The following is a 21,885-nucleotide window of genomic DNA, read 5'->3' on the forward strand; positions in this document are numbered from 1 at the left end:
CAAAGAAAGAAAAGAAAGAAAAAAAATCCATTGGATCAACAACAGAGTTAGTTTTTCCCCCCTTAACATGAAAGGCTTCACTTTGTTCTTGTTATTTTCCTCCTTTCTAATGTGTTTCTTGTTTTCTGTTTTACTGTGTCTTAAAAGGAGGATTTTTTGGCTATTGTTATTTGAAGTGGAAGCCCCAAAAGCTCTGATTTCTCAGAACTTTCTCCAAAATGTCTTTTGGGATTGTTTCCAATGTTAAAGCATCCCTACAGATGTCTCAGAGTACAGAGTTAAGCAGGTTGGGAAAGACCCCAGGGATCATCGAGTCCAACCTCTCACCCAACACCATCTAATCAACTAAACCATGGCACTGAGTGCCTCATCCAGGCTCTTCTTAAACACTTCCATGGATGGTGACTCCACCACCTCCCTGGGCAGCACATCCCAATGGCCAATCTCTCTTTCTGGGAAGAACTTCTTCCTCACATCCAGCCAAAACCTCCCCTGGCACAGCTTGACACTGTGTCCTCTCCTTCTATCACTGTTTGCCATGGCAGAAGAGACCAACCCCCACCTGGCTACAACCTCCCTTCAGGTAGTTGTAGAGGGCAATAAGGTCTCCTCTGAGCCTCCTCTTCTTCAGGATAAGCAACCCCAGCTCCCTCAGCTGCTCCTCACAGGGCTGTGCTCCAAACCCCTCCCCAGCTTTGTTGGTGTCTTTTAAAACAGAAGAAATTACATTCTCCACCAAATCCAATCCAGTTTAGCCAGGAGTTAGAAGCACCAAGTTCCCAAACCCTTTTTCTGTGGCTATTTACTATAGGTCAAAAACATTCTTTTTGGCCTTCCAGTATCTGAAGTGGGCCTACAAGAAAGCTGGGGAAGGACTTTTCAGGGTGTCAGGGACCTCAAGGATCATCCAGTGCCAACCCCCCTGCCATGGGCAGGGACACCTCACACTCCAGCAGGTTGCTCACAGCCACATCCAGCCTGGCTGCAAACACCTCCAGGGATGAGGCTTCCACCACCTCCCTGGGCAGCCTGTGCCAGTGTCTCACCAGTCCCAACTTCCCAGGCTGTGCAACCAGTGACCCTTCTTGAAAGCAGTCCTGAAGTGGTTATAAGCAATGGACATTTACTAACTCAAGCTGGGACAATACACAATAAATCCCAAGCTGGAACCACCACGATGCTCCTCTAGACAGCCTGCTCTGCCCTCACAACCACAAGCAAGGCAAATGAGCTGTTCTCAAGCATCCCCTGCACGTCCCCATGCCAATGTCCTTCCAGCAACGAGCTTTTGTTCCAGATGCTCTGGTTCTCAACGAATAAGCAGCATTCCAGGAGGTTTTATTTCAAATGACACCTTTTTTTTCCTCTTTTTTTTGGTTTTGTTTTTCCCTAAGCTGTGCTGTTTGTAACAGAAAGTGATTTTGAAAGTGTCCTCCAAAATGACTTCCTCACTAAATGTTTACTGCATGTTGCACTTGTTACCATAAAAGCTCCTCAAAGCAGCAGCCTGCTTACCATAAAATGTCAGCTGTCCTCGTGCCACGTTCTTCCCTCTCACATTTTCAGCCACACACTCGTAGAGTCCAGCATCTTCTTGCTGAAAATTTGGGATTTCCAGAAGCCCACTTGACCTGTGCCTCCTGGCTTTCCTGGGAATCTGTTTGCCATCTGCTCTCCTCCAGCTAATCGTAGGAACAGGGCTAAATAAGCAAAAGAAAGCAAAAGAAGTGACTGGGGGTTTCATCCTGAGGGGCTCTTGTGAAGGCTGCATCATGTTGGAGGATGATGAAGACGTGGTTAGTCTGAAGACTCTGGCACAGGGTCTGGAGCAACATTATTACAATATATCTCTAATATAATCTCTAATATCTATGGAACAGGTTGCCCAGGGAGGTGGTTGGGGCCTCATCCCTGCAGATAGTCAAGGTGAGGCGCAAGAGGGCTTTGAGCAACCTGATCTAGTGGAGGATGTCCCTGCTGACTGCACTGGGGTTGGACTGGATGAGCTTTGGAGGTCCCTTTCAAGCCAACCCATTCTATGAGAAATACTTTATTTATATAATACAAATACTCATTACTTATAATTACTTATAGTTACTCAATACTTATAATACAAATACTACTTAGAATTACTCAATACTCATCATACTTATTACTTATAACTACTTATAATTACTCAATGCTTGTAATACAACTACTACCTATACCAAGAGTGTGCTACTCTTTCCCACCCCATCAGTCTCTCTCCTTTCTTCCCTTTCTCTTCCCTTTGGGAAGCCAGAGGGGGTTCATGGAGAGCCTCTGGCACTCCCCTGCTGCTCAGCCCAGCCCTGCCCCTTCTCAGAAGTGCTGCCAGTACCAAAGCCATGATTTAAGTGCTGCACTGAGCTCTCCAAACAGGAGATGTGGAAAATAAATTCAACTTTCCTTAGGAGTTTATGTTTTGGTAAGCAAAGTTCCTGCTCCCCCAATCCTTTCTTTCCAGCAACTGCAGTTAACAACTGCTGCCGCGGTAAGGGAATGGTTAGGAACCTGCTGCAAACTCTGCAGTACAGTGCTCTGAAAGTGAGAAGCTGGAGGAATAATAACAATAATGGATGCAAACTTACTTCCCCAAGGCAAAGCACTCCAGTTTCACCGTTGTTCCTTTGGCAGATGGAACAGTTTCTGGGAACTGCACTTCTATTTTCGGCTCATACTCTCCCATCACCCCTGTGAACGTAAAAGAGACGCTAAAGCTTGGGTGAATTTTGGCAATAAATTCGCAAGTGATGCCAGGCTAGCACAGAGCTCTTCCATACATCATTACTTGCCCAATTAATTCATTCATTTTAAACACAGCCTGGCTCTAACAGCCGTGCAGGGTGGGCTCTTCTCCCATCTACTGCCAGAGGAAAATCGGAGCTGGTGCTCCACACCATCTGCCAAGAGGTAACAGTTCCTCGTGGCTCTGCTCCTTTTTGCTTTGGAGTAGTCAGGGGTTTGTGCAGGTGCATTGGGAAAGAAAGAAAGGAGGAGGGAGAAGGCTGGGAGGGGGAAGAAAGAAAGAGGGAAAAGGCTGGGAGGGAGAAGAAAGAAAGAGGGAAAAGGCTGGGAGGGGGAAGAAAGAAAGAGGGAGAAGGCTGGGAGGGGGAAGAAAGAAAGAAAGAAAGAGGGAGAAGGCTGGGAGGGGGAAGAAAGAAAGAAGGAAAGAGGGAGAAGGCTGGGAGGGGGAAGAAAGAAAGAGGGAGAAGGCTGGGAGGGGGAAGAAAGAAAGAGGGAAAAGGCTGGGAGGGGGAAGAAAGAAAGAGGGAAAAGGCTGGGAGGGGGAAGAAAGAAAGAGGGAGAAGGCTGGGAGGGGGAAGAAAGAAAGAAAGAAAGAGGGAGAAGGCTGGGAGGGGGAAGAAAGAAAGAAGGAAAGAGGGAGAAGGCTGGGAGGGGGAAGAAAGAAAGAAGGAAAGAGGGAGAAGGCTGGGAGGGGGAAGAAAGAAAGAAGGAAAGAGGGAGAAGGCTGGGAGGGGGAAGAAAGAAAGAAGGAAAGAGGGAGAAGGCTGGGAGGGGGAAGAAAGAAAGAAGGAAAGAGGGAGAAGGCTGGGAGGGGGAAGAAAGAAGGAGGGAGAAGGCTGGGAGGGGAAAAAAAGACTGAGAGGGGATCTTACCAATGCATATAAATATGTAAAGGGTGGAGGTCATGAAGATGGGGCTGGGCTGTGATAGGTACAAGGGGCAATGAATGCAAACTGGAACCCAGAAGTTTCACTTTGAATCATAGACTCACAGAATCAATAAGGTTGGAAAAGACCTCAAAGACCATCAAGTCCAACCTGTCACCCAACACCTCACTGAAAACTCTCTCCTGCTGTTCAGGGATATCTGCCTGGACACCTACCACAGACTTCTACTGCCCTTCAGAGCACCAGATCCTGACACCCAGAAGGCAGAGCCAGCAACAGCTCAATTCTTGCCACATGTTTTCCTAGGAAACTTTGCCAGTAGACAGAGCCCCTCTCTCTGGGTTTGTGTGGGGGTTTTGCATGTATTGTTTGAGGTTTGGGGGCTGTTTTGTTTTGTTCATTTCTGGTTGGGCTTTGGTTCGGTTTGTTTGTTTGGGCTTGGGTTTGTTTTGGTTGAACTTGCCTGGAGCAGGTCTGTGAGGAGCAAAGCCCTGGGGCTGTTGAGCCTGGAGAAGAGCAGCCCCAGAAGGGATCTTCTCAATGCAAGAGCTAAAGGGTGGGAGGCTGGAGCAGGCTGCCCAGAGAGGTTGTGTAGTCTCCTCTGGAGAGATTCCAAACCCAGCTGGACATCATGATCCTGGGCAGCTTGCTATGAATGACCATGCTTTAGCAGGGGGGATTGGAGTGGATGATGTCCAGAGGTCCCTTCCACCTACCACCAGGTTATGACTCTAAGATGCTACGATTCTACCACAGCAACACCTGAGGAGGTTCCCCACCCTCTAGAAGTGAAATGCAGAACAAATAACCATCAGAGAAAGGGGAAAAAAAATAGAAAAGAAGGACTTTTAGAAGCACTGAAGTTAACCAAGGCTTCTGTGAGCTCCAAGGATTTGGATGTGCAGGGATCATATACTCTTTGGGTAAGTCCTTTAGTTTTACCGCCCCGGTAAATCAGGCCTCGTGGCAGCCTCTTTATGAAATTGTGTTTTAAAATTTGGGCACATAAAAAGGCCATTATCTGCCTGATAAATGGCTCCAGCTCCACTCACTGGACTGTCTTAAAACCAGCACATATAATTGGCCCAATGGTGATTAGCAGCTAATTGATGATTGCAGTTTAAATCTTAACTGCGCGGTGCTGCCTGGATGTTGGCCAAGCCTTGGGTGGGCGAGGAGCAAGTGGTGCTGGATGAGATCAGAGAATGGTCTGGGTTGGAAGGCACCTCCAAAGGTCATCCAGTCCAACCCTCTCTGCAGTCAGCAGGGACACCCTCCACTAGCCCAGAGGCTGAGGGAGCTGGGATTGTTTAGCCTGGAGAAGAGGAAGCTCAGGGGAGACCTTATTGCTGCCTACAACTACCTGATGGGAGGTTGTAGCCAGGAGGGGGCTGGTCTCTTCTCCCAGGCAACCAGCACCAGAAGGAGGGGAAGTTTAGGCTGGAGGTGAGGAGAAAGTTCTTTACAGAGAGAGTTGTTAGGCATTGGAATGTTCTGCCCAGGGAGGTGGTGGAGTCCCCGTCCCTGGAGGTGTTCAAAAAAGGCTTGGATGTGGCACTTGGAGCTATGGTTTAGTTGTCAGGAGGTGTTAGGGGTTAGGTAATAGGTTGGACTTGGTGATCTCTGAGGTCTTTTCCAACCTGGTTGATTCTATGATTCTAGATCAGGTTGCCCAGAGCCCTGCTGAGCATCACCTTGAATATCTCCAGGGATGGGGCCCCAAGCATCCCCCTGGGCAACATGTTCCACTACCCTCCTGGCAAAGAACTTGTTCCTAATCATCTAAAATCAGATCAGATGATGCCACCAGTGTGCACAAATACAGAAATGAGAGGGCACAGGTGAATATTGCAACCTTCCAGTTCCTGAAAGGGACCCACAAGAAAGCTGGAGAGGGACTTTTCACAAGGGTTTGGGGATCACAAGGATGAGGGGGAATGGGTTGAAGCTTGAGGAGGAGAGAGTGAAGCTGAAGATTAGGAAGAAATTCTTTCCAGCGAGGGTGGTGAGACACTGGAACAGGTTGCCCAAGGAGTTGGTGGATGTCCCCTCCTGGAGGTGTTCAAGGCCAGGTTGGATGAGGCCTTGAACAACTTGGGCTGGTGGGAGGTGTCCCTGCCCATGGCAGGGGGCTGGAACTGGGTGAGCTTTAAGGTCCCTTCCAAGCCAAACTGTTCCCTGAATCTATGAATAATGCTTTCTGCCTTCATTTCCTAAATCACCCACTGGGGGTCACACACCTAAGGCAGCCAAGCTCCCTTAGCTTCCATACAGCTACATGGAAGCATTCAGACAGCAGGAGACTGTATATTTGTGGGAGAGAACTAAGAGAGACAGAGGAAAAGCTTCCTTTCCCCAGCACACACTGTCCTTTGTACACTGTATTTATCATCATCAGATAACCTCTGCCCATGGCAGCAGAGTTGGAGCTCACTCTAACCCTGACAACTACCTTGGCATGGTCTGTTCCTGCCAGCATCCTGTAACCCTCTAAGATATTTATCTCTCCAAGGGGAAAAAAGAGCTGTCTGAGGATAACTAATGGGATAAGAGGCACTTTCTGCTTCCACAGCAAGGAAGGAATCCGAGTTCTGTCAGTGTGAGCCTTGTACCACCTGTTCCAAAAAGCTGCTGCAAACAGCATCAGGGGATCTCTAAGTCCAGAGCCTTACAGCTGAAAATAAGCTAAAGAGAAGCACAAAAGGTGCAGGTGGGGAAAGCAATCTGCCTGCAGGATCTGATTTCATCCCTTGCACCCAGATCTTTTCCTTTCAGAGATTATAGCTCCAAAGGCTGGCACTGGAAAGCAAGCAGTGCTTAAAAACACCTCACCCTGCTGAAAAAGCTGCTTTTTGATTCTCAGGATGATTGCATTCAAGTGAAATAACCCTGACAAAGGCAGCAGGTATTCAACCTAAAAAGCCTAGGTGATTCGTGACTGAGTCAGGAAAAATTACTGCCATGCACTGAAGAAATGGGAAAAGAAACCTTGGGGTTGTGGTGGGGAAGAGTTGAGACCAGCATGAGCTGTCCTGCACTCCCAGCCCTGCAGCAGTGACCTGCTCTGGGGCAACCAGGATTGTCCATCAGCTCCATGAGCCTGTTTGAACTTTGGCTACACTAAAAATAGCCACTGGGCAATTCTCTCATGCTTCAGACAGCTGAAATCCTTGATGCCAAACAGCATAGAGTTAGCCACATGGAGCATCTAAACTCTGTTTCCTTCCTGCAGCTCCAGAATTTGGTGCTTTGAGTGAGGGATTAGCAGCAGCACAAAAGTCTTCTCTCTTTCTCTCTTCAGCTCAGTGTGAAATAATTACCCCCCCCTAACCTAGCCATTACTCTTAGTTCTTCACCACCAGTACGCCTAGGACAGGAGCACTCTGGTGTACTCAGGAGTACACCAGTGCTACCTAGAACAGGATCTTACTCTGCAGTTTTGTTAGCTCAAAGTAATGGGGCCATGTATCACAGAATTCCAACATGGTGGAGGTTGGAGAGGCCTCTGGAGATCCTCCAGTGCAACCCCCCCTGCTAAAGCAGGGCACCCACAGCAGCTTGCCCAGGAGCACAATACCCAGCTGGGCTTGGAAGCTCTCCAGACAAGGAGATGCCACAACCTCTCTGGGCAACTTACTCCAGTGCTCCAGCACCCTCAAAGTGAAGATGTTTTTTTCCTTAATTTCAAGTGAAACCAGAAGTGAAGCCTGCAGTACCCACAATTAACTCTGCATGAGAGCAAAAGTGTTTGGCAGTTTTAAAACAACTTTGATTTTTCAGCCCATGCTCTCCTTTCTGGTACAGTCATCTCCGGCTCCATGAATAAATCAGCACCTCTCTGGTTTCACTGAGGAGTGCATTCCCCAGCCCCTCAAAGCTTCAGTTGCAGTCTCCTATCTGTAATAAACAGCAGAGTGAACTTCAAAGGCCTCAGAGAGCCTTCCTATGAATTCCCTCAGGAAGGGAATTGGTCCCTGTAAACAGCACATGGAGCAGCAGTGTGCTGGGATGAAGCCCCTGGCGAGGCTCAGCATCACCCCACCTCATGACAGAAGATGATATCAAGCTTGATTGTGCTAAGTGGGAGCACTTCCAGCTAGGAATGGTTTCCATAAAAGTTCTGTTCATGCAATGCTTGACAATATTTCCTCTCCAACACTGAAAGTGCTAATATGAGGTAAATGTGAATGTTCCTCCTCAGTTTCCCTAGGGTAGATGATTTACTCTGGACTCAGCAGGGCAGGTTTATGGCCATGGTGACCATAGAGTGCAGCCTCCTCTTCAACAGAGAGAGAAGAGAAGGTTCCAACAAGACCTCAGAGCAGCCTTCCAGTATTTGAAGGAAGAGACAGGAGAGCTGGAAAGGAACTTTGTATAAAGGCATGGAGTGGCAGGATGTAGCTTCAAACTGGATAAAGCTGGATTTAAGTTAGATATGAGCAAGACATTCTTCCCCACGAGGGTGGTGAGGCACTGGAACAGGTTGCCTAGAAAAGCTGTGGAGGCTCCAAGCCTGGAAGCATTCAAAGCTTGATTGGAGAGGGCCTTGAGCAACCTAGCTAGTGGAAGGTGATCCTGCCCTTGGAAGGGTGCTTGGAATTAGATGATCTTTAAGCACATGCCCTACAAGGACAGGCTGAGGGAGCTGGGGTTGCTTAGCCTGGAGAAGAGGAGGCTCAGGGGAGACCTTCTTGCTCTCTACAACTACCTGAAGGGAGGTTGTAGCCAGGTGGGGGCTGGTCTCTTCTCCCATGGCAACCATCACCAGAACAAGAGGACACAGTCTCAAGCTGTGCCAGGGGAAGTTTAGGCTGGAGGTGAGGAGAAAGTTCTTTCCAGAAAGAGAGATTGGCCACTGGAATGTGCTGCCCAGGGAGGTGGTGGAGTCACCATCCCTGGAAGTGTTCAAGAGGGGATTGGATGTGGCACTTGAAGCCATGTAGTCATGAGGTCTTGAGTGACAGGCTGGACTTGATGATCTTGGAGGTCTTTTCCAACCTTACTGGTTCCATGATTCTAAGGTCCCTTTCAACCCAAATCATTCTCTCATTTCGTGATTCTGTGGTCTGGCACAGAGCTGGAACAGAAGCCACTTTCTCCCCTCACCGATCAACCATGGCTCTGTCTCATTCCATTCTCACATGACAGCATCTCAAATTCTCCTCACAAACTCAGCATTTCCAAACTCCTCATCTGCAGCAATCATGTGCATGGAAGGGGACAGCTCCAGGCAGGAGGCTGCCTGCAACCAGCTCATATTTTCCAAGCAAGGAACTTTTTGTCAGACACCACGAGGTGCCAACGAATATCCTTCTGCAAGCAGCTTCCAATAATGCATTGCTATTTCTGGCTCAAACATCCCTAAACTCTTCTCCTTTAACAGAGACATTTTAATTAATTTTCCTTGGAAATTAACATGGAAATGTATTTTTTTTTTCCCCCTTATCTAGGCCAAAAAAGATGATGATACAAATCAACTGGCTGGCTAAATTTAGAAATCCTCTTTTGCTTTCTTCTTTCTTTTCTGTATTATTCCACAGACTACTAAAAATAGCACCAATTCTGCTAGGAAATGCAGCCTGAGCTAGCAGTAACCCAAACAACAAAGTGCTTTTGTTCACTTTGGGGCTGCATCAAATGAGCAAATCTGTTGGACAGCCAAACTCTAACAATCTGTTTTATTTCCTGTCTTTGTCTGAGTGTCACCAGCTCTTTCTTTTGTAGTTATTGCTTGGTACTGAGAGGTGTTCCAGTGGTGGGAAAAGCAGCCTTGGCTACCACATCATAGACCCCACAACTGTCTGGGACTTGGAACCACAGCTAAAGCAGAGGTCTCCATCATCACTGAATCTCTGTGAAGGGGAAAACCACAGAATCATGGAAAGGTAGGAGTTGGAAGGCACCTCTGGAGATCACCCAGTCCAGCCCCCCTGCCAGAGCAGGATCTCCCAGGAACACATCCAGATGGGTCTTGAAAGAAGAAGAAGAGAAGGAGACTCCAGCAACCTCTGGGCAGCCTGAACCAGTGCTCTGTCCTGTAAAGAAGTTTCTCCTCATGTTGAGGTGAAACCTTCTACGTTCAAGTTTGTATCCATTGGTCCTTGTGCTATCACTGGGCACCACCAAAAAGAGTTTGGCCCCCTCCACTTGACAGTCACCCCTCAGATATTTATAGACATTGATCAGATCCTCTCTCAACCTTCTCTCCTCCAGACTAAACAGCCCCAGGGCTATTAGTCTCTCTTCATAAAGGAGATGCTACCCTAATCATCCTCATGGCTCTCCATTGGACTGTCTCCAACAGATCCCTGCCTCTCCTGAATTGGGGAGCCCAAAACTGTGTCCAGTCCACTCTCTCTCTTTGCTAGAAATATTTATTTCAGGCCACATCTGCATTGCTGGGCGACAGCCAGGCAAAGAAAAACACCCACCCCAGCCCCTGGCTGCCCTCTTCCAGGTCCTACCATCATTCCTGAGGATGAGGGGGGTGGGGGGACCCAGGACTCTGCTGTTGGTCACTGTGTTGGTCACCACACAGGTGTAGTTGCCCACGTCTGAAGCCTCCACCTTGGCGATGTACAGGTTGCCGGTCTCCTGCGACACGAAGCGGCGATTGTCCTGGTGCACGAAGGTTGGGTACTCGTTGAAGATCCAGGCGTAGGTGAGCTCTGGAAGCAGAAGGTACCACCAGTGTTAGTGATGTGTTTCACATCCTCACAGGGCACCACCTGTTGCTGGGCTCCATAGAATTGTTTGGGTTGGAAAAAAAAGCCTTTAAGGTCATCAAGTTCATCCACTAAGCCACCAGTAATCCGTGTCCCTCAGCACCATATCTACACAGCTTTTTCACACCTCCAGGAATGGGGACTCCACCACTTCCCTGGGCAGCCTCTTCCAGGGTTTGACAATGAAAACCTCCCTTTTGTCCTTCCAATTGTTACCTGGGAGAAGAGACCAACCCTCACCTCTCTCCAAACTCCTTTCAGAGAGTTGTAGAGAGTCAGAAGGTCTCCCCACAGCCTCCTTTTTCTCCAGGCTAAACAACCCCAGTTCCCTCAGGTGCTCCTTACAGGGCTTGTGCTCTAGACCCTTCACCAGCTTTATTGCCCACCTCTGGACCTGTTCCAGCACCTCAGAGAGTTTCTTGGAGTGAGAGACCCAGAACCAAACACAGTATTTGAGGTGCAGCCTCACCAGTGCTGCATATAAGAGGACCATCCCTTCCCTAGTCCTGCTGGCCACACTATTCCTGATCCAGGCTAGGATGCTGGTGGCCTTCTTGGCCAGCTGTGCACACTGCTGGCTCATATTCCACTAGCTGTCAGGTCCTTTTCCGTGGGGCATTTTTGCACCCACTCTGCCCTGAACCTGTAGCTTTGCAGGGGATTGTTGTGACCCAAATGGAGGACTGGGCCTTGATGAGCCTCAGACATTTGGCTTCGGCACACCAGTCCAGCCTGCCCATCCCAAGCCAGGGCTGGAGCACTGAACAACCTGCCCACTTTGGTTTGAAAGATGGGATATATCAGAGAATACAAAGGCTAAGAATTTGCAAGTTCTCATCTTTATGTCTCCAACAAATTCCCAGCTGGGACACTTCTGAGCCTGCCCAGGGATTTAACATCAGTGTTGCTCCTTCAGGTTCTTCCACTGCACTCTACAGAACCAGAGAAGGGGTTGGGTTGGAAGGGACCTTAAAGATCATCTAGTTCCAGCCCTGCTGTCATGGGCATACATAGAATACATACATACATAGAATAAACCAGGTTGGAAGAGACCTTCAAGATCATTGTGTCCAACCCATCAACCAATCCAACACCACCTAAACAACTAACCCATGGCACCAAGCACCCCATCAAGGGACACCTTCCACTGGCCCAGGCTGCATTTTATTATCATCTCACCTTTTTGTCAGGACCATTTCAGCCTGACTCCTGACTTTTCTTTTTCTTCTTTCTGACTGAATGTGTTTCCTTTCAAGACAGTTGGGAGGAGGATTTTCTGCACCACCTCCATCACCCATTTATTCCTTAGGAGCTTCTGAGTCAGCAAAACCCCTGCACGCTACATGAAGCAGCTGTAACCTTCTACATGACTAATTGGACATTACCCTGTGCTTCATAAGGCATCTTTGGAAGTTGTTTGAGCAATAAAACAAGGGGGAGAGGTGCTGCAAGTGGTTGCAGTGTTTGTAAGCGAGGTTAACGCAACAGAACGCTGCTGTGCCTGCCTAAGACTCCTCCTGCCCAGACACCCTGAGAAGTCTCAAAGAATTCAAGTGGATCCAAGATTGCTTGCAGTTTTCTAAAGGAAGCACTAATTATACTAAAAAAGCATACTCTTACTTTAATACTCTAATGAGTCATAGCTGTAATTGACCTCAACTACCATTAGGTGCTTTGGAAAACATCTCCTGCCCTCACGTTCCGCTGTTTACATAGAGGAGAGGCTGAATGCAGATTGTTGGCTTCTTGCTTCTTTATTTTGAACAAGAGGATTACACAAAGCCTGCTCAGACTCGGGTTGGTGTTTTTTTAAGGGAGAGCTGGTAATTATGTTTATGTGGGGAATATCTAATCATCATATTTACACATATGCATCTAATTATAAGTAACCTCATGCTGATGTCAAGAGGATACTCAGAGCAAACAAGGTACCACTTCTCAGCTGGATCATTATTTGCTGCGAGTAGTTAAGGGTTGGGTTTTGTGGGGTTTTGTTTTCCTTTAAATTTACTCTGGGTGAACAATTATCTTGTTCCTCCAGAAGCCGCCAGGAACAAGCAGGCAAACAAACCTCACCGCCCTGGAATGCTGAGAGGCATTTACATCTGAATGAATCTTTACACAGCAGGTTCCCACCAAAGCCTCCCTCTTGCTCCGCGATACTCAAGGGTTTTGCCTTGACTGGGGAATGGTGAACTGACCGCAGGATCCTCAGGAGAATCGTACAGTCAATAAGGTTGGAAAAGACCTCAGAGATCAGCAAGTCCAACCTGCCACTCAACACCTCCTGACAACTAAACCATGGCTCCAAGTGCCTCATCCAAGGCTTTTTTGAACACCTCCAGGGACAGGGACTCTACCACCTCCCTGGGCAGCACATCCCAATGGCCAATCTCTCTTTCTGGGAAGAACTTTCTCCTCATCTCCAGCCTAAACCTCCCCTGGCACAGCTTGAGACTGTGTCCTCTTGTTCCGTCACTGCTTGCCATGGGAGAAGAGACCAACCCCCACCTGGCTACAACCTCCCTTCAGGTAGTTGGAGAGAGCAAGAAGGTCTCCCCTGAGCCTCCTCTTCTCCAGGCTAAGCAACCCCAGCTCCCTCAGCCTCTCCTCACAGGGCTGTGCTCCAGACCCCTCCCCAGCCTTGCTGCCCTTCTCTGGACACCTTCAAGTCTCTCAGTGTCCTTAAATTGAGGGGCCCAGAACTGGACACAGGACTCAAGGTGTGGCCTGACCAGTGCTGAGCACAGGGCAGAATGACTTCCTTGCTCCTGCTGGCCACACTATTGCTGATGCAGGCCAGGATGCCACCTGGGCACACTACTGGCTCATGTTCAGCTGCTGCCAACCAGTACCCCCAGGTCCCTTTCTGCCTGGCTGCTCTCAGCCACTCTGTTCCCAGCCTGTAACACTGAATGGGGTTGTTGTGACCAAAGTGCAGCACCTGGTACTTATTAAATGCCATCATGTTGGACTCTGCCCATCTGTCTAGCCTCTCAAGGTCTCTCTTGAGAGCCCTTCTGTCCTCAACCAGATCAACTCCTGCTCCCAGATTGGTGTCATCTGCAAACTTACTGATGGAGGACTCAATCCCCTCATCTGGATCATCAATAAAGATATCAAATAGGAACGCAGAACTGGGAGGGTCTTTGTGGATCAATAGTCCCTGTCCCATCCTGTCCTTCACCAGGAGGTTATGTAATCCCACTCATAAACATACCCTTGAAGCAGCAAGGCTTTTGGCTCCTATTTTCTGCTGACTGTTGGGATTGGGTTGCTAAGAACCCTCTAATTTCCAGGTTAAATATTTTTGTTCCTAGTCTATCAGCTCCATGCTTCTGGGCTAATGATGCCTTTAGCTGAAAGAGTTCTTGACTCTTCACTGGTGAGAGCCATCAAGAGCCCTCCTGCCTTCATTTTCAAGATGATATCCTATCTTCTGCTCATTGGAGTAGCTTTTCCTACCCCTTCAGTTAAAATTCCTGAGTATTTGTGCCATTTGAGCTGAGTGCCAGGTTGGAAACCTTTGGTTAGCAGGTCACAGGAGAGCAGAAGGCAAATGTAAAGCTGTGGCAAGAGTTAAGACCTGATCCAAAAGAGCACCAAGTCAGAGAACCATAGAATCATTCCAAGTGTTGAGCTAGAGCCACCATGGTCACTAAGCCACATCTCCAAGGGCCATGGCCACATGTTTGTTGAACACCTCCAGGGATGTGAACTTCACCACCTCCCTGTGCAGCCTGTTCCAATGCCTGCCCACTCTTGCAGCAAGGAACTTTTTCCTCATGTCCAACCTAAGCTTCTCCTCTCCTTCTATCACCTGATACTAGGGAGAAAAGACTGACACACACACACCCCCACACCACCCCCCCTCACTCCAGCCTCCTTTGAGGTGATCAGCTGGGATTCCTTCACACAGGAAAAACCCAACACAGGAATAACTTTAAGAGACCTATTTCTAGAATGCCAGACATCAAAATCCCCCCCAACACCCATCCTCAAACTATGAATTTGGATACATAAAACTGAGGAACAGGGCAAAGATCCGATGTGACACCTCTGCCTTCATTTCATTGCAACAAAAAGGCTTGGATGTGGCACTTGGAGCCATGGTTTAGTTGTCAGGAGGTGTTAGGTATTAGGTGATAGGTTGGACTTGATGATCTCTGAGGTCTTTCCCAACCTGGGTGATTCTATGGTTCTAAGACCCCATGTTCTCACTGCCATTACCATTCTGGCCATCTCACTCTCTTGAACTCCCAAAAGATCTACAAGAAGCCAATGAATCCTCTGGTTCAACACTGGAAGTGGTTATGGCCTTTAGTCTTGATCACAGCACTGCCACAGTGGCACAATGCATCTGCTTGGAAGGGACCTCACTTGGAGGACTGTGTCCAGCTACAGGACCCCAACACAACAGAGACATAGACCTGCTGGAGAAGGTCCAGAAGAGGCCACAAAGATGTATTAGGTAATAGGTTGGGCTTGCTGATCTCTGAGGTTGATTCTCTGGTTCTATGAAATCACTGGCCAGAAAAATACAGCTGCTTGAATCCCACAGAGTTAGACAATAGAGGCAGCAGCACTAGAAGACAACTGGGCAATTCTCTCTCTAAAAATAACACAGGGCTAAGGGAATACAGAGCACAGGGAACACCACAGACCGGAGCATCCAGAAGTGCATTTGCCGGTGTAGCACCATGTAAATAAACACTATATCAAACTCACTTTGATTTCCTGCGGGATCCTGGTGCAATATTTATGGCTTCTCAAACCTGACAGATGCCTTTTGATAAGGCTTCACACACTAATTGCTCTGGAAGTGATAGACACTTCACATCCCATAGGCGGTTTGTAACAACTGTGTAAACAGGCACTTGAAATACAGCCTGAGATGGCTCCTGCTGAAACGTTTAGGGAAGGTACAGGCATGGAGACTTTCAGCACTAAGACCTTATTGCAGTCTACAGCTACCTGAAGGGAGGTTGTAGCCAGGTGGGGTTTTGTCTCTTCTCCCAGGCAAGCAGCACCAGAACAAGAGGACACAGTCTCAAGCTGTGCCAGGGGAGGTTTAGGCTGGATCGTAGGAAGAAGTTCTTCCCAGCAAGAGAGATTGGCCATTGGGATGTGCTGCCCAGGGAGGTGGTGCAGTCACCATCCCTGGAGGTGTTTAGGAAGAGCCTGGATGAGGCACTTGGTGCCATGGTTGAGTTGATGAGATGGTGTTGGGTGATAGGTTGGACTCGATGATCTCAGAAGTCTTTTCCAACCTGGTTCATTCTATTCCATTTAATTCCATTCCATTCCAAAACATGGGCAGCAAAGAGGCAATCAAGCTCAAGAGTTGCATCACTGTGCCTTGCTGCACGGTGTTTTATCTGCTTTGTTGGTTTGGTTTTCTGTCTTTGGTTGGTTGTTTCTATTTTGGCTCAGCACAGCAGGTAGCCCTCCTGGGTCTGCTTTTCCTGGTCACGGTTGCCTAAAGCATTGGATCAGAAACTCCATGCTCTCTTGTGCTGTCCCCAAAATACTCTGCTCAAAAGAAGAAAGCAAGTTGTGGATCTAAAACTTTAAATGACAGCAAGGGGTGGTGATGGTGGTGGGGGGGAAAGCAGCTACTGAAAGCTGAAAGGAAATTCTGCTGTAATTACTGTAATTAGACCAGATGGTTCTCCAAAACAATGTTCTCTGGTCTTCTATCTTGTCACAGCCACACTATTTTCTCTTTGCCTTTTATAGTACAAAACTCCCCTCTTTTCCTTATATATATGCATATTTAAAACCTCTTCCACAAAGTCAGGGCTGCCACTTAAAAAGTTCTCTGGAGCTATTATAGGAAAAGCTATTAAACCATCAAGATGATGGTAGCCACAAAGCTGAAGAGAGGGATGAAATCTTGAAATTAGTATTAGCCAAAAAATGGTGATCAGTTATCACTTTTAATCAGAAGAGTGTGGGACAACACATTCCATTTCTTGATAAGCTTTACTGAAAGTTACAGAGATGAAGCCAATCCAGAACCACAGAATTGTCAGTGTTAGAAGGGACCTCAAGAATCAGGCAGTTCCAAACCCCTGTCATTGGCAGGGGCACCTCACACTGCAGCAGCTTGCTCACAGCCACATCCAGCCTGGCTGCAAAAGCCTCCAGGGATGGATGAGGCTTTCACCACCTCCCTGGGCAACCTGTGCCAGGCTCTCACCACCCTCATGCTAAAGAACTTCTCCCTGACATCCAATCCATTTCTAGTTTTCCTTTCCATTCCCCCCAGTCCTATTACTCCCTGACACCCTCAAAAGTCCCTCCCCAGCTTTCCTGTAGCCCCCTTCACATACTGGAAGGCCACAGTAAGGTCTCCTCAGAGCCTTCTCCTCTCCAGACTGAGTAGCTCCAAATCCCTCAGTGTGTCCTCACAGCAGAGCAGCTCCAGCCCTCTGCTCATCCTCATGGCCCTTCACTGGACATTCCAGCACACCCTGATCTTTCTTGCAATAGGGACTCCAGAACTGGACCCAGTGCTGCAGGTGGGGTCTCACCAGAGTGGTGCAGAGGGGCAGAATCACCTCCCTTGTCCTGCTGGACAACTTCTCTTGCTGCAGCCCTCTGGGCAACCTGTTCCCATGCTCAACCACACCACAAAGCTGTATCTAAACCTGGCCAAGACATTATGCTCACACATACAGAAATAGGACCACACTGCCCTGAAAGGATCAGGGTAAAACCTGGTCATCTGCAGCTTCTGCCACCTGCAATGAAACCTGGTGGAGGACATCCCCTTGGCAGAGCACAAAGTGCAGGACAAAGCCCAGTCCACGTAGCCAGCACCTCCTGATCACCTTCACTCTCTGTCGTGACTGTGCCCTGCGACGAGCTTGAGCGCAGAATGACTCTGCCACTAGCAATGTTGTGCAAACTTCCCCAAAGGCTGGGTTTAGGCGAGTCATTTGCAGCCTTCTCTTTGTTTTCTTGTTGCTCTGCTTGGATTCCTTGCCTGCCTTGGTGCTCACACTCCCCTGGAGTGGCACTCAGAGGCTGTTTTGATGGTTACAGTAAATTTGGGCAATGATAAGGCATAACTGATTAGCTGATGAGTGCCCTGTGACTTCCTGCTACATTCTCATCTTGCTGCCTCCATTTCTCTGATTGCTTGCAGGGGACATTGATAATTCCAAATTCCACTGTGGTTTGATTAAGCAATCAACATCCCTAGCCCTGTGAACAGCATGAGATGAGCTGGGAAGGAAGCTCAAGGCACCACAGCAGGCTGGCTGAGCGCGCACCGAGGAAGAGGAAAGAGAATTGGGAGGGAAAGATGAATCCCTGGCACAGCACTGCATGAACATGGCCCTGCCCAACCCCTCTGAGGCTTCTTGCCACCCACATCAGCTATCTGCTGGCAATTGCACTGTGGTTTCTGGAGGCTTTGCCCATTTTTCTCCCTTGTTCACAAATTTATTTTAGAATCACAGAGCTGTCAGGGTTGGAAAGGACCTCAAGGCTCAGCCAGCTCCAACCCCCCTGCCATGGCCAGGGACACCTCACACCACAGCAGGTTGCTCACAGCCACATCCAGCCTGGCTGCAAAAGCCTCCAGGGATGGATGAGGCTTCCATCACCTCCCTGGGCAACCTGTGTCAGTCTCTCACCACCCTCATGGGGAACAACTTCTTCCTAACATCCAATCTCAATCTCTCCATTTCTAGTTTTGTTCCTTTCCCCCCAAGTCCCATCACTCCCTGACACCCTCAGAAGTCCCTCCCCAGCTTTCTTGTAGCCCCCTTCAGATACTGGAAGACCACAATTAGGTCTCCTGGGAGCCTTCTCTTCTCCAGACTGAACCACCCTAACTCCCTCAGTCTGTCCTCATAGCAGAGCAGCTCCAGCCCTCTGCTCCTCCTCATGGCCCTTCTCTGGACACCTTCCAGCACCTCTAGATCCTTCCTGCAATAGGGAATATTTTAATATTTATTTAATATTTAATGTTTTAATAGTGAAGGCACAAAAATTGTGCCCCTGGGGGTTTTTTTTGTGGGCCTACAGCCCATTGCATTGCCCTGCCAGCACACTGGATCAATGTTTTATCTTCTCCTTTTCAATAACTGCCAAATAATTTCAAGGAAGCAGCCTGGATGTGAGCATCAGTTGGTAAATCTCCCCTTGGCTCCATGCTCTGCCCCTCTCCATCAGGCAGAGCAGCCTGGCCACCTCACACCACAGCTTCTGTGCCTCCAATGCAGGTTTCAATAAAAGGAATGATGAATAATGAACAAGATGAAATCTAAAGTTAATAATACAGTTTGGGATGAACTCTCCTCCATGCTCAACCTGAAGGCAAAGCTACTTAGCAGGCAGCCAGTCAGCCATTTGTCCACAAAGGAATGTGCTGCTCCTGCCAGGTGGGACAGGAATAAAACCCCCATCCTTCAGCTGTGCTGGCAGAGTGAATCTGGTCTCAGGATTTGACTTGGAACGGTGTGAAAGAGCCACAAGTCACTGTTGTCAGTAATGACACATTGATGATGGGAACCATCACTGCCCTGGGCTGAGCCACAGCAGAAATAATGCTGCTCAGTGCTGGGACTTCTTGCTCAGGGAGACCCTTGCTGAAGCTCAGGGCAGGTTTGCACAGCCAGTGCTGCTTCTAGCAGGGAGAAGCTGATGGCAGAGTTCCTGCCAAGGGCTGGGCTGCCCAAAGGCACTGCCTGAGACTTGCTCCTGGGCACATCAAGGGCACTGCCACAGCTTGTGCCACACCTTGGTGGGGGGAGGAAGGCAGAGGTGGCAGCTGTGGGGAGCAATGGTGCCCACATGTGCTAGTGCTGTGTTTTGGTAACACTGGAGGCACACAGCATGAACATTCATGAGTCAGAAGAGTGTAAGAATGAGGAAAAATGTACCAATCAGCCAAGATCTGTGTCAGATTTATCCCCAAAGCAGCTTGCAACGCTTGCAGGGCTGTGGTTGCCTCCCAGCCCCTCAATTCCATGCTTACCCAACATGCATAGCTTCACCTGTGGGTAATTAGGAAGGTGAGAGGCCTTCATTACCTTAATCCTAATCAATAATCACCTGCATCTGCTGCACCTCCACTTTTTCTGTATCTCTAAAATAGCTAAATATTTGATGGCTGGACACAATTGGCCTGGCTTATCTCTCACAAACAGCTCCCAGCCCTAGTCAATGCCTGGCTGCCCTGGCTGCTGTGGCACCAGGAGCATTAATGACTACTGCACTGTGCCATTGGGGATTTGGATGAAATTTTGACCTGAAGTTCCCTCAGGGAGAGGAGAAAAAAAAAAGAAATCAACAACAGTCTTTATCTGTGACTGAGTGGAAAAGGTTCTGAGATGGAGTTCTGTGCTGTTGTATTTACTACAGTTAAGATACACAAACCTATTACAGGAACATCTGATGGGCAACACACCTCAGTCCTGCAGCCCCTTCCACCTACCATGCAGGCTGCCAACTTTGGGATGAAATTAAATGTTTGGGGTTTTTGTTGTCTAATAAACTTCACAAAGCCTCCTATATCTCTGCCTGGTCTTGCCCCAAAAAGAAAAGCCACAGCACAACCCAGCCTGTGTTTGTCATAAAGCTCATGGTACCTTTGGGAAGCCAGGTCCAGTGTTTACTGAAACTGGCAAACCAGACCCAGGATTAGATGTGATGCTGCTCGGTTTCATGCACCTCTGGTTTAAATTGAAGGTTTTGGAGTTAGGCTCAATGCAGCAGTGAACCAGATGTTCTTGGAAAAGGCTCTGGAGATCATCCAGTCCAACCCCCCTGCTAAAGCAGGGCTCCCACAGCAGCTTGCCCAGGAGCACAATGGCCAGGGGGGGTTTGGAATCTCTCCAGACAAGGAGACTCCACAACCTCTCTGGGCAGCCTGCTCCAGGACCCCAGCATCCTGGAAGCTCCTGGTTTCTAGTTTGTGCCCATTGCCCCTTGTCCTGTCCCTGGGCACCACTGAAAACAGCCTGGTGCCATCCTCTTGCCCTTTATCTTTTTAGCTATTGATCAGCATTGCTCAGATCCCCTGTGGGACTGCTCTTCTCCAGGCTCAGCAGCCCTAGAGCTCTCAGCCTTTCCTCCTCACAGCTGCCCCAGGCCCCTCAGCATCTTTGTAGCCTCCACTGAACTCTCTCCAGTATTCCCTTGTCTCTCCTGAACTGAGGAGCCCAGATCTGGACCCAGTCCTCCAGATGTGGCCTCACCAGGGGAGAGCAGAACCTTGAACAGCATCAACCACCACCAGTCCAGACACTCAAAACCTTTGGTGGTATGGCCTGCCAGAAGAGATACTTGTCCACTGAAGAAGGAAAGTATGAATGAGAAGATTACTTCTGCTAAGGAATGGAAATTATCAGATGGGAACTCCTGGAAGGAGCCAGGATTGGAACCTCCCCAGCCATAAAGGAGCACCCTTGGGTGGTTGTAGGGTGAGATGAAGATTTCAGGAGCATTGTACCACATGTGCCAAGGTTCCATGTACCTAGACCAAGCCAACCAAGAAAAAAAAAGAAGGAGCCACAATGCAGGGAGAATTGACAAGTGGCTAAACAGCTGTATCAGTTTGACAACCTTTACCCCTGTTAATGACCTAACACCACACTCCTGGAAGCTAGGAGACACACAGTTTTGGTCTCCTGGGACACCAATCCAAGCCTAGATGTCTGTTAAGATGCACTCTCTGTAAGTTGAGAACAGTGAGGAAATTCTGGTCAGGAAAAGAAAGAATAATAGCCTGATATGGTCCAGAGAGTGGCATCAACATGCTTCCAAAGACACCTCACACTTCACTGGAGTACTGTGTTCAGTTTTGGGCTCCCCAGTTCAGGAGGGACAGGGATCTGCTGCAGAGGGTCCAACAGGGGACTATGAGGATGATTAGGGGACTGGAGCACTGTCTGGGGAGGAGAGGCTGAGGGACCTGGGGCTTTTTAGTCTGGAGAAGAGGAGACTGAGAAGGGATCTAATAAATGTTTCTAAATCTCTGAGGGCTGGGGGTCAGGAGGGAGGGGACAGGGACAGGCTCTGCTCACTTGCTCCCTGGGATAGGACAAGGAGCAATGGGTGCAAGCTGCAGCACAGGAGGTTCCACCTCTGCACAAGGGAGAACTTCTTTACTGTAAGGCTTACAGAGCACTGGAACAGGCTGCCCAGAGAGGTGGTGGAGTCTCCTTCTCTGGAGACTTTCAAGGCCTGTCTGGTTGTGTCCCTCTGTGACCTGAGCTGGATTGTATGGCCCTGCTCTGGCAGGGGAGTTGGACTGGATGATGTCAGTTTAGGAAGGATGTTGACTTGCTGGAACGAGTCCAGAGAAGAGCAACAAAGTTGGTGAGGGGTTTGGAACATAAGCCCTACGAGGAGAGGCTGAGGGAGCTGGGGTTGCTTAGCCTGGAGAAGAGGAGACTCAGGGGTGACCTTATTACTCTCTACAACTACCTGAAGGGAGGTTGTAGCCAGACGGATGTTGGTCTCTTCTCCCAGGCAAGCAGTACCAGAAC

At 48.7% G+C, this 21,885-nt stretch overlaps 1 protein-coding gene across 1 annotated transcript in view; it reads right to left on the reverse strand.

Annotated features, from left to right (window-relative positions):
- The window catches only part of LOC104309251 (contactin-4), a 416,486-nt gene that overhangs the window by 94,806 nt on the left and 299,795 nt on the right, over positions 1–21,885 (reverse strand). Inside the window, exons 7-9 of the mRNA XM_054180010.1 lie at positions 10,118–10,321; positions 2,610–2,712; positions 1,516–1,700 (exon numbers count right to left, since the gene is read on the reverse strand). Coding sequence (XP_054035985.1) covers positions 1,516–1,700; positions 2,610–2,712; positions 10,118–10,321 — 492 coding nt within the window. The remainder of the gene's footprint in view (positions 1–1,515; positions 1,701–2,609; positions 2,713–10,117; positions 10,322–21,885) is intronic.

Source organism: Dryobates pubescens, chromosome 1 (genome assembly GCF_014839835.1).
Source record: "Dryobates pubescens isolate bDryPub1 chromosome 1, bDryPub1.pri, whole genome shotgun sequence".
Taxonomy (NCBI): Eukaryota; Metazoa; Chordata; class Aves; order Piciformes; family Picidae; genus Dryobates; species Dryobates pubescens.